The following is a 13,086-nucleotide window of genomic DNA, read 5'->3' as shown; positions in this document are numbered from 1 at the left end:
TGAGGAGAGTGATCTCTTGAGGAGAGTGATCCCTTGAGGAGAGTGAACTTCTGAGGAGCAGCCAGCCAGACAGATGTGTATTCCATTGTCTTGAACTAACCCAACCTCCACCTCTTCTTTAATAACATTCATAACACAATGAATCATTTATGATAAATTAGTGAGCGCTGGAGCGTAATTGCACAGAACTTGTAGAACTCTGTCTTATTTGGTCCATTATTCACCCCCTCTCAGAGAGGGCTCTCTGAATGAACCACCAACTCCCCCCCCCCCCCCCCCCCCCTCTCTCTCTCTCTCTCTCTCTCTTTTAGAGGGCTCTCTGAATGAACCACCCCTCCCTCTCTCTCTCTCTCTCTCTCTCTCTCTCTCTCTCTCTCTCTCGCTCTCGCTCTCGCTCTCCCTCTCCCTCTCACCACCTCAGCACTAGGTCTGACTTAGCTATGACTCCAGGCTAATTAAAAGATAACTCATGTACCCCAATCAATTTAATAGCCGTTTTTCAAAAGGCCCCCAAAAGATTATTCTCTCCATTTCCTAAGCTAACATGGACACCATAACCTCAGCTAACATGGACACCATAACCTCAGCTAACATGGACACCATTACCTCAGTTAACATGGACACCATTAGTAAACTGGAACACCATTAGTAAATGTTTGATGCTGTTCTGGTCAGGTGGTCTCCTTGTCTCGGTCCCTCTCCTGTTTGAGTGCAGACCTCTGTTCTTAGCTCCTCTGGTTCCATCGTAGGTCCGAACAGAGTCCTGAGGGTTAGAGACTCAAACACAAGAGATGTTCACCTTCCTGGGAGCTCCTGGCCCCCAGCCGCGTGAGGCAGACGAGGAACACACTGACAGGACACGTTCACCACTGTGTGGTGAGCGGGGTTCGCCACTGTGTTGTGAGCGGGGTTCGCCACACAGTGTTGAGCGGGGTTCACCACTGTGTGGTGAGCGGGGTTCACCACACAGTGTTGAGCGAGGTTCACCACACAGTGTGACGGTGAAAGGCCTATACTCTAAATGCCCCTAAGGCGTTTGGTGTAACACTAAACTGACATTAGTGTATTAGCAAATTGTATTTTTTTTTATAAAGTGCAACAATGGTCTGATGGTGTTTTGTTGATGTGCACAATAAGATCAGCTTTTCAACCCATTGGTTTGGTATTAGTCTGATTGTCATGTTTGTAAACATATTTAATGACGATATTTGCAATATTTTCAGATGTGCAGTCCCTCCAAATTGATTGCCATTCCTCGCTGTGTGTGTGTTCATGTGAGTGTGTGTGTGCATGCGTGCGTGTGTGTGTGTATGTGTGTGCACACACACAGAAGTGACGGTCTGACTCTGCTCGGGGAGATAAGGCAGGTCAAACGCTGAGTGCGGAGGCGGTGGCAGGGGGAATTTGACTGTACACTGAATAACAATGTCCAAAACGAATCAGGATTAGCTTCTAATCTCTGCAGCCACTGGGCCGCTGTGCAAATCAGCTCATTTATAGGCACAAGGCCCCGGCCTCTCTGATTGGCTGTTATCAAAGTTGCTAGGGGAATGGAGGTAGGGGAAGATAGTGTGAGTCCTTGCCTACAGGAGGTGAACTCTGGAACAACACAACTCCATCACTGGGCCTATAGAACAACACAACTCAATCACTGGGCCTCTGGAACGACACAACTCCATCACTGGGCCTTTGCTCCCTCTGCCTCAGGAGGTGGACTGTGGTGCTGGTGTTAGTGAGGAGGCCCTGTGGTGCTGGTGTTAGTGAGGAGGCCCTATGGTGTTAGTGAGGAGGCCCTGTGGTGCTGGTGTTAGTGAGGAGGTCCTGTGGTGCTGGTGTTAGTGAGGAGGCCCTGTGGTGCTGGTGTTAGTGAGGAGGCCCTGTGGTGCTGGTGTTAGTGAGGAGGCCCTGTGGTGCTGGTATTAGTGAGGAGGCCCTGTGGTGTTAGTGAGGAGGCCCTGTGGTGCTGGTGTTAGTGAGGAGGCCCTGTGGTGCTGGTGTTAGTGAGGAGGCCCTATGGTGTTAGTGAGGAGGTCCTGTGGTGCTGGTGTTAGTGAGGAGGCCCTGTGGTGTTAGTGAGGAGGCCCTGTGGTGTTAGTGAGGAGGTCCTGTGGTGCTGGTGTTAGTGAGGAGGCCCTGTGGTGCTGGTGTTAGTGAGGAGGTCCTGTGGTGCTGGTGTTAGTCAGGAGGCCCTGTGGTGCAGGTGTTAGTGAGGAGGCCCTGTGGTGCTGGTGTTAGTGAGGAGGCCCTATGGTGTTAGTGAGGAGGTCCTGTGGTGTTAGTGAGGAGGCCCTGTGGTGTTAGTGAGGAGGTCCTGTGGTGCTGGTGTTAGTGAGGAGGCCCTATGGTGTTAGTGAGGAGGCCCTGTGGTGTTAGTGAGGAGGCCCTGTGGTGTTAGTGAGGAGGTCCTGTGGTGCTGGTGTTAGTGAGGAGGCCCTGTGGTGCTGGTGTTAGTGAGGAGGCCCTGTGGTGCTGGTGTTAGTGAGGAGGCCCTGTGGTGTTAGTGAGGAGGCCCTGTGGTGTTAGTGAGGAGGCCCTGTGGTGCTGGTGTTAGTGAGGAGGCCCTGTGGTGCTGGTGTTAGTGAGGAGTCCCTGTGGTGTTAGTGAGGAGGCCCTGTGGTGTTAGTGAGGAGGTCCTGTGGTGCTGGTGTTAGTGAGGAGGCCCTGTGGTGCTGGTGTTAGTGAGGAGGCCCTGTGGTGCTGGTGTTAGTGAGGAGGCCCTATGGTGTTAGTGAGGAGGCCCTGTGGTGTTAGTGAGGAGGCCCTGTGGTGCTGGTGTTAGTGAGGAGGCCCTGTGGTGCTGGTGTTAGTGAGGAGGCCCTGTGGTGTTAGTGAGGAGGCCCTGGGGTGCTGGTGTTAGTGAGGAGGCCCTGTGGTGCTGGTGTTAGTGAGGAGGCCCTGTGGTGCTGGTATTAGTGAGGAGGCCCTATGGTGTTAGTGAGGAGGCCCTGTGGTGCTGGTATTAGTGAGGAGGCCCTATGGTGTTAGTGAGGAGGCCCTGTGGTGCTGGTGTTAGTGAGGAGGCCCTGTGGTGCTGGTGTTAGTGAGGAGGCCCTGTGGTGCTGGTGTTAGTGAGGAGGCCCTGTGGTGTTAGTGAGGAGGCCCTGGGGTGCTGGTGTTAGTGAGGAGGCCCTGTGGTGCTGGTGTTAGTGAGGAGGCCCTGTGGTGTTAGTGAGGAGGCCCTGTGGTGTTAGTGAGGAGGTCCTGTGGTGCTGGTGTTAGTGAGGAGGCCCTGTGGTGCTGGTGTTAGTGAGGAGGCCCTATGGTGTTAGTGAGGAGGCCCTGTGGTGCTGGTGTTAGTGAGGAGGCCCTGTGGTGCTGGTGTTAGTGAGGAGGCCCTGTGGTGCTGGTGTTAGTGAGGAGGCCCTGTGGTGTTAGTGAGGAGGCCCTGTGGTGCTGGTGTTAGTGAGGAGGCCCTGTGGTGCTGGTGTTAGTGAGGAGGCCCTATGGTGTTCGTGAGGAGGCCCTGTGGTGCTGGTGTTAGTGAGGAGGCCCTGTGGTGTTAGTGAGGAGGCCCTGTGGTGCTGGTGTTAGTGAGGAGGCCCTGTGGTGCTGGTGTTAGTGAGGAGGCCCTATGGTGTTAGTGAGGAGGCCCTGTGGTGCTGGTGTTAGTGAGGAGGCCCTGTGGTGCTGGTGTTAGTGAGGAGGCCCTATGGTGTTAGTGAGGAGGCCCTGTGGTGCTGGTGTTAGTGAGGAAGCCCTGTGGTGCTGGTGTTAGTGAGGAGGCCCTGTGGTGCTGGTGTTAGTGAGGAGGCCCTGTGGTGTTAGTGAGGAGGCCCTGTGGTGCTGGTGTTAGTGAGGAGGCCCTGTGGTGCTGGTGTTAGTGAGGAGGCCCTATGGTGTTAGTGAGGAGGCCCTGTGGTGTTAGTGAGGAGGTCCTGTGGTGCTGGTGTTAGTGAGGAGGCCCTGTGGTGCTGGTGTTAGTGAGGAGGCCCTATGGTGTTAGTGAGGAGGCCCTGTGGTGCTGGTGTTAGTGAGGAGGCCCTGTGGTGCTGGTGTTAGTGAGGAGGCCCTATGGTGTTAGTGAGGAGGCCCTGTGGTGCTGGTGTTAGTGAGGAGGCCCTGTGGTGCTGGTGTTAGTGAGGAGGCCCTGTGGTGCTGGTGTTAGTGAGGAGGCCCTGTGGTGCTGGTGTTAGTGAGGAGGCCCTATGGTGTTAGTGAGGAGGCCCTGTGGTGCTGGTGTTAGTGAGGAGGCCCTGTGGTGCTGGTGTTAGTGAGGAGGCCCTGTGGTGCTGGTGTTAGTGAGGAGGCCCTGTGGTGCTGGTGTTAGTGAGGAGGCCCTGTGGTGCTGGTGTTAGTGAGGAGGCCCTATGGTGTTAGTGAGGAGGCCCTGTGGTGCTGGTGTTAGTGAGGAGGCCCTGTGGTGCTGGTGTTAGTGAGGAGGCCCTGTGGTGCTGGTGTTAGTGAGGAGGCCCTATGGTGTTAGTGAGGAGGCCCTGTGGTGCTGGTGTTAGTGAGGAGGCCCTGTGGTGCTGGTGTTAGTGAGGAGGCCCTGTGGTGCTGGTGTTAGTGAGGAGGCCCTGTGGTGCTGGTGTTAGTGAGGAGGCCCTGTGGTGCTGGTGTTAGTGAGGAGGCCCTATGGTGTTAGTGAGGAGGCCCTGTGGTGCTGGTGTTAGTGAGGAGGCCCTGTGGTGCTGGTGTTAGTGAGGAGGCCCTGTGGTGTTAGTGAGGAGGCCCTGTGGTGCTGGTGTTAGTGAGGAGGCCCTGTGGTGCTGGTGTGAGGAGTGTCTTGCAGCGACGCTGTGTCCTGTAGGTTTCCGGGGCTCTGCGTGTCTCCAGGGACAGCAGAGTGAAAGTGAGGCGGGGTTCAGGGAGTGTAACAAACCATCCAACCGGTGTCCTTGTCTCCTCCTTGTCTCCATAGCTACGGACGAGTGTATGCTGCCGACCCGTACAACCACACGCTCTCACCCGCAGCCTCCTACAGCATGGGGGCCGCCATGGTGATGCCCCTCCTCCACCTGTCTGTCAGGCCCCTCCTTCACCTGTCTGTCTGGCCCCTCCTTCACCTGTCTGTCATCTCTACCTACGGTCTAAAACATCTGTTCATTTCCATCTCTCTATTAATCTATCTGTCTGTCTGTCTGTCTGTCTGTCTGTCTGTCTGTCTGTCTGTCTGTCTGTCTGTCTATCAGCTCATCTTGGCTCTCCTCCTTTATGTTGATCATCATGTTTCTATCTCTTTCACACACACACACACACACACACACACACACACACACACACACACACACACACACACGGACCCCTCTGATCTGCATGGCCCGCCCCCCTTGTTTCCTGCTGCTTGACTTCTCCTCCTCAGTGTGATTTGTAAAACCAGGATGAGGCCTCAGAATACCACAGAACCCATCTGGTCCACATGTAGGACCGCGGAACCCATCTGGTCCACATGTAGGACCGCGGAACCCATCTGGTCCACATGTAGGACCATGGAACCCATCTGGTCCACATGTAGGACCACGTAACCCATCTGGTCCCCATGTAGGACCACGGAACCCAGCTGGTCCACATGTAGACTCAGATGCACAAAGTAAAAAAAACCTGAAAGGATCGGATGTAATTCACCCATTGGAGTCATTTAGTGGACGTTTTGGATGTAATCAAACTGTCAATCAGACATCAAGCGGTGTTCTCTGTATTGCTGCTCTCATCAAGCCATCAGGCTAAGTCCAGGTCCTCAAACACATTCTGACCCTCAGACTGAAGCTCCATCGTCGTCCTAAAGACGTTCAAACAGGTCACAGAGCACACTGTTTGGGGGCCAGACGCTCTCAGAGGACACCATCCACCTCCACGGTCCTCACTCTAGAACCCTCCTGATACAACCCGGTATCACGCGATTTCCTGCTCATGCGCACAAACGTTAATCTATTGAATTGTGTCCCGGAACACGATTGTCAGACTTTTTTCGTGCTACACAGAACGAAGTGTAAACCAATGCATTCTGAATGGGAGCGTTTCTCCAATGTTTTCATGCTACCCAGACGAAATGTGAACTAATTCATTTTGAATGGGAGCGTTTTTCAGGCGAAAGAGAGAGTGTGCGCAGACAATACAGTACTCTAGTTATATATATGTCAATATTTCAGATTTTTTAAACAGACCTCCTCAAAGACTGAAATGAATGTGCTCCACAAATCGAACGTGTCTGAGAAACGCGCGTTTCTCAGACAATTAACGTACTCCACAAAACGAAACGAGAGAGAGAGAAAGAGAGAGGGAGCGAGAGAGGCTTCAGAAGGGGTGTGTGCAGATAGTACACTGCATCCTCTACTTATATATATGTCAATATTTCCGATTTTTTTTAGTAGACCTCCTCAAAAACTGAAATGAAAGTGCTCCACAGAAACACACATTTTTGCATTTTTGAAATAGACCTCCTCAAAACTAAAAAAACAAACGTAAAAAAAAATAACGTGCTGCGCAGAACGAAATGTAAACCAATGCATTCTGAATGGGAGCGTTTCTCCGATGTTTTCGTGCTACACAGAACGAAATGTAAACTAATTCATTTTGAATGGAAGCATTTTTCAGACGAGAGACAGAGAGAGATGGAGTGTGCGCAGACAGTACAGTGCAGTCTCTAGTTATTTATATGTCAATATTTCCGCAGACCTCCTCCAAAACTGAAACAAACGTGCTCCACAGAACGAGTGTTTCTCAGACATTTATCGTGCTCCACAGAACGAAAGAGATAGTAGATAGTAGCATAAGATAGGATAGCCCTTTATTAATACCCCTTGGGAGAAATTCACAGGTGACCAGCAATACAGTGGGAAAAGAGAAGTGCTAAAACAGTATATATACAATAAATTTAGTAATTTAAAATAAAATTATAGTAAAAAAATATTTGAATAAGATAAAATAAACATACTATATACATGTCAGTATCCGTTTGCAGGTGACCTGTGTGTTAAGTAAATAAATAAATATGAAATATGATGTATAATATAAATATAGGTATAAATATAAATGTGCCAAATGTGCAGGGTTCCTGAGGTAATGGAAGAAAAATAAAAAATAACAAGGTTAACAACAGTCAGTCCTGAGGTGTGGGGTTTAGTCCTTAATCAGGTCGGGAAAAAAGGAGCTGTTGGGGCTGTGGAGACGTTGGGAGCGGGGGGTGGAGGTGTTATAAAGTCTGATAGCTGATAGAAGAGCCCCCCGAGTGCTTTGAGGCACGTGGCTGAGTGAGTCTGTGGCTGAATGTGCTCCTGAGTCGCCTCAGCTCGGCGTAGAGAGGGTGAGAGGGATTGTCCATGATCGCCTGCAGCTTTCCCCTCATCCTCCTCTCTGTCACAGCCTCCACACAGTCCAGCTTCATCCCCACCACAGAGCTCGCCTTCCTCACCAGCTTATTCAGCCCGCGGGCACCTCTGCTCCCGATGCCTCCTCCCCGGCACACTACAGCAGAGACGGTGGCACTGGCTACCACAGACTGGTGGAACATCCGTGGTAGCCTAGTGCCCACATTGAAAGACCTGAGCCTCCTCAGGAAGAACAGCCTACTCTGTCCCTTCCTGTAGAGGGCCTCAGTGTTGTCTGACCAGTCCAGTTTATTGTTCAGATGCACCCCAAGGAACATGTAGGTGTCCACCATCTCCACCTCCTCCCCATTTATGAAAACAGGTATTGGGGTGCTCTTTCTGCGCCAGAAGGCCACCACCAGCTCCTTGGTGTAGTACAATGCACCATCTACTTATGTTTGTGTCAAAACAATAAATGCATCAAAGGGTAAATGTAGTGAAATGTAGGGGATACTCTGATTTCCCCATCTTTTACAGCAGACCACCTCAAAAACATTTTGCTCTCATGCTCACAAAAAGTAATCCATTGAACTGATTGTCTGACTTATTTCGTGCCACACAGAACGAAATTCAAACCATTGCCTTTCAATTGGGATATTTTCTTCGACCACAGAAGGGGTGTGCAGATAGTACAGTGCACCCTCTACTTATGTATGTGTCAAAACAACAAATGCATCAAAGGGTAAATGTAGTGTATTAGGGATACTCTGATTTCCCTGTTTTTTACAGCAGACCTCCTCAAAAACCTTTTGTTCTCATGCTCACGGAAAGTAATTGAATAGTGTCCCAGAGCACGATTGTCCCACATTATTCGTACCGCACAGAACGAAATGTAAACCCATGCATTTTGGATTGGAGCGTCTCTCAGAATAAACACATACACAGATATATATATATATATATATATATATATATATATATATATATATATGGAGAGGCCCTCTTAAGCCCATCAGTTCCTTGGCTCCGCAGTGCATCAGTGTCCCTCTCTCTGGCTCCCTCTCTCTCGTTTCCATTGTGTTTCTAGAATTTATATCGATATAACGAGAAAGAATGTAATGATAACGGCAAGAAAAGAAAGGCTCCATGGTCATAATAATTTAAATATAATTAAATTAAAGCGTGAAACGAGGAAATGAGACGTTCTAGTTGTGGGCCTGCAGAGGCTGAATTTTTACCGAATCCGGCCCATAACCTTATTTTTTACATCTTTTTTATGTTATGAATATTTTATTATCGTCTGATATACCTGAACCACACTTACACATTGGTGGAAGTGGATTTTCAACGGTCAGATAGGCTACAGATCTTGTTATAACGATAATTGAATAAAAGCTACATGGTCTAAATATTATAATACAATAATTGTATGTTTATAGATATATCATATATATTTTAATATTAAATTAATTCAATATTAAACCAATGCATTTCAATCGGCTGATTTTTTTCGACTTCAGAAGTGGGGGCAGGCTGCCGCCACCCCCACTTTACAATAAGATATGCGAAAACATGGTAGTTACTGAGGAACTAATGAGTAAGGAATGATGAACGACCACCTTATTCAGTAACTACTGAGGAGCTACTGGTAGACAGACAGACAGACTAGGGGATACTGTATTAATTAATCATTCTGTGAATTAGCAAACTGACCAATTTATTATGAAAGCAACTGAATTTTCCTGGGCTTTCACAATTAGTTATTAAATTAACAGGGCACAGACGGGTTGATTGTTGTATCTTAATGTTAAAAGTGGTTGCATTAGTAATGTTAAAATCTTAAAAGCAATTGTCCACCGCTGCAGGGCAAGCTTTAAACCTGCCGCCCTTGGTTTCAAGCGCTGTTGAGGGCTGGCATGGGTCCCACACTGGATCGACTGGTAGAGCTGGATCGGACTGATGATGAGTTGTTACTCCTTCGCGAACCATTCATTCACCAGTAGTTAAGCTTTTTGAATCATTCGTTCACCAGTAGCTAAGCTTTTTGAATAATTTGTTTACCAGTGGTGAAGCTTTTTGAATCATTCTTTTACCATTCGTTTACCAGTATTGAAGCTTTTTTAATTATTCGTTTACCAGTAGCTACGTTTATTGAACCATAATATCACCTAGTCCGTTTCACAGTAACTCCTCGGTAGTAACTGAATAACTGTCACCTAGGTCCCCAGTTAGGGACCCAGTTAGGGCCCCAGTTGTTCATCATTCATTACTCAGTAACGAATACAGTAGTCCCCAAGTCTGTTTACCAGTAACTCCTCAGTAGTTACTGAATGACTGTCAGGTGGGCCCCAGTTAGGACCCCCGTTGTTCATCATTCGTTACTCAGTAACGAATACAGTAGTCCCCAAGTCTGTTTACCAGTAACTCCTCAGTAGTTACTGAATGACTGTCACTTAGGGGCCCGTTAGGTCCCCGTTAGGGCCCTGGTCATTCATCATTTGTTCCTCAGTAACTACCCATGATTTTGCGTACCTCATTGTAAAGTGTTACCTAATTCAATATTAAACCAGTGCATTGCAATCAGGAGAGTTTTTTCGACTTCAGAAGGGGGGGCGGGCTGCTCAGTGCACGCTCTAGCATACAGATCTTGTTATAATGATAATTGAATAAAAGCTACATGTCTACTTATAATATTATAACGAAATCATTTTATATTTAAAATAAATATATATATTTATTTTAATATTTAATTAATTCAATGTTAAACCATTGCATTTCAATCAGGAGATTTTTTTAGACTTCAGAAGGGCGGCACAGTGCACGCTCTATATCGCCCCCCATTTCGTTCTATTTCACACAGTTTAGACTTGTAATTAATATGTTTCTTTTGTAATCAACGTTACTCTTTTTTTTGAATCACTGGTGGCTAGTAGGCTATAACGTCACTAGTCTGAGAGATGTGCGGACACATTCAACCAGGCAGGGTTAGAAAATAATAGTTTGAAATAATTCATTAAGTGATCATGTGTGAGAGGTCATTCCTCCTCCTGAGTGTGTATTGGGTGTGTATTGACAACACAGTCTCACTCCGAGAACGTCAAATACCGACTGTTGGCAATGGCACTTTAGCGTCGGTCGCTGACGGGAAAGGTACCCTTCAGCGTCGTCTGCAGACGGAGAGGGGGTTCAATTCACTTCAATGTAATGCCATCCCCGGCGATGTTTGACGTTCAGAGCAGGAGCTCCAGCAGCCCATTCACTCTGGTTAGGAAGTAGACGGATATTCCAAGGTTTCCTTCAAAAGCCACCTTTGAATATGTTTCTTTTTTCTGCAGTTTAGACTTGTAATTAATAAGTTACTTTTTTTATTGAACTTGAATCTTTTTTTTTTAATCGGTCTGGTCGCTTGTTATGTGACTCTGAGAGACTAGCATGGACAGATTTTCTAGTGACACATTAATCTGTACGCGCGCTCTGTAGAGCACGTTCGTTTCAGTTTTTGAGGAGGTCTGCTTAAAAAATCGGAAATACACAGTTCGTTCTGTGTAGCACGAAAAAAGTCGGACAATCGTGCTCTGGGACACGATTCAATAGATTACCGATCGTGCGCATAAGCACAAAATCGCGTGATACCGGGTTGCCTGATGAGACCGCTCCCCCCCCTAAGCTCCCCCCTCTATTGCCCCCCCGACCCCTAGTGACCCCCCCTCCCCCAGGGACCTGCCCCCGTCAGGACTCTGTGACCTCTTCAAGGTGTTCTAGACGACAATGGAGGTCAGGGGGGCTGAAGGTCAGCACCCCCTCCTCCTCCTCCTCCTCCTCTGTGCAGCATGACTCCTCCTGTCCTCCTGTTCTCCTCCTGTTCTCCAGTTTTCCTCCTGTTCTCCTCCTGTTCTCCTGTTCTCCTCCTGCTCTCCTCCGGCTCTCCTCCTGTTCTCCTGTTCTCCTCCTGGTCTCCTCCTGGTCTCCTCCTGTTCTCCTTCTGCTCTCCTGTCCTCCTCCTGTTCTCCTCCTGTCCTCCTCCTGGTCTCCTCCTGCTCCCCGTGTTCCTACCCCCAGCGGGGGGCCTGAGGCTCTGGGGCGCCCGCTGCATGAAGGGCGCTCATCCATTTCACCCCCATGTTGTTCCACCGGAGAACGGTATGGTACTGTAAACAGAGACTGCTCCAGCTGGGCAAAACAAGGGCTAACAAAACCTGTGTGTTTGTGTGTGCGTGCATGCGTGTGTCTGTCTGTGTGTGTGTGTGTGTGTGTGTGTGTGTGTGTGTGTGCGTGTCTGTGTGCGTGTTTGTGTGTGTGTGTGTGTGTGTGTGTGTGTGTGTGTGTGCACAGAATGCTTTCGTCCCGCTGAGCGATGCCAAGGGGCGGAGCCACGGCGCGGGTGAGGAGCTGGGGCTGGTCCTCTCCTCCCTGCAGGCCAGCCTCTACCGCGGCGGCTACGGCCGCTTCGCCCCCTACTAGCCGCGCAGGCCTCCGCCCTCCCGCTACACCGTCTTCCACCAGAGCAGATAGCGACGGGCCGGGCCGGGGGCCGCGGACTTGTGTGAGAGCGATTAAATGACAAGGAAAGAGATAGAGATTTCTGAGGGCTGGGTATTGCAATACATGCAGTTGTGCATCTTTTAACATCTCCCTTAGGAGAGGTTCAGAAGACTTAAAGATTAAAATGACAACTGATATTTTTCATCTTATACCTCAGATATTTTGTGCTGTGTATTTTGATATTGTGGGTTTTTAATTTCTAAGGTTTCAAAACATAGATTGTCGGCTGTAGAGAATTTTTCTGTGGTCTTATAGCAATGCTGAAAGGTAAGCATTTAGAGGAATTCCAATGTTAACAGATTTAAATTGTTAGGGCTCGTGAGAGACTCTGCAATCCAACCTTGTAACATAGATCAGAGTCACCATTTTGGGGTAATCACGTTTTGTAAAAGTGTTGAAGTGACTATACTAGTGACTATACTAGTCCAGTTGCTGTTTCTTAGTTATTTTGTGTTACCTTAGCTTTTGGTGCTTCCATGTCAATTTAGATATTTTTTATGGTTTGAAATCTGTGCGAAAAGGAGATTAGGAACAAAATATATAGATAGGTCATAATTAATATTGAATACGAGTTATTCTCTAAACCTGCACTAGATAGCGATAAGTGACTGGTCGACTTTACGTCACCAACAACCAAACCAAACACACATTATTGCAATTACTGTTTCCTATTGGTTCAAATGCCTGCCATGTGACGCCATCTGCAGTCGTTGGGATGGGGTCGTAAACGCACGGCAACAATCGAACAGAAGTTACAGATCCTGTTTCCCACAGTAGAAGAGATGGTTGGAGTGTTAGTGTTCTTAGTGTAGAGAGCAGCTTCTGACCCAGGTTCAGAACCTCAGCGTTCAGAAGCTCCGTCATGCTGGTTCATATCGCGTCCCTCAAGCCAAAGGTCCGAGCAGACGCCACCGGGGCACCGTGTGTACAGTTTACATAGATTTGAATAATCTAAGAACTAGAATAATGTATGGTTATGTCGGGTTTGCTGTTCATTAATATAGTTGCTAGTCCAAATCCTGAACAGTGTTTGCCATCCAAAAGCTAATTTTTTATATATATAAATAACAACAAATATAGAGACATACATTTTCCAGTATATTGATTGTTAATAACTGATGACTTTTTATATAATGGGACATCTAATATAAATTAGATATAAATTAGATTAAATACAAAATAGCGAAGTTGAAAAGCTACCACATCACTTTCCAATGTTTACTTTGAGTTCTGGTTGCTTGATGGTGAATGGATTATCATTTCAGAATACCTTGGAGGAATGAGGGTATGACAAACC

At 48.1% G+C, this 13,086-nt stretch overlaps 1 protein-coding gene across 1 annotated transcript in view; it reads left to right on the top strand.

Moving 5' to 3' along the window:
- The window catches only part of LOC307082173 (RNA binding protein fox-1 homolog 1-like), a gene marked incomplete at its 5' end in the record, with an annotated part of 32,802 nt that extends 20,940 nt beyond the window's left edge, over positions 1-11,862 (top strand). Inside the window, 2 exons of the mRNA XM_079745654.1 lie at positions 4,862-4,940; positions 11,580-11,862. Of these exons, the coding sequence (XP_079601780.1) occupies positions 4,862-4,940; positions 11,580-11,708 (208 nt within the window). The 3' untranslated portion in view covers positions 11,709-11,862. The remainder of the gene's footprint in view (positions 1-4,861; positions 4,941-11,579) is intronic.
- Between the last annotated feature and the right edge of the window lie 1,224 nt (positions 11,863-13,086).

This window comes from Pollachius pollachius (genome assembly GCF_949987615.1).
Source record: "Pollachius pollachius genome assembly, chromosome: 11".
NCBI lineage: Eukaryota > Metazoa > Chordata > Actinopteri > Gadiformes > Gadidae > Pollachius > Pollachius pollachius.
This window is presented reverse-complemented; position numbering and strand designations above follow the sequence as displayed.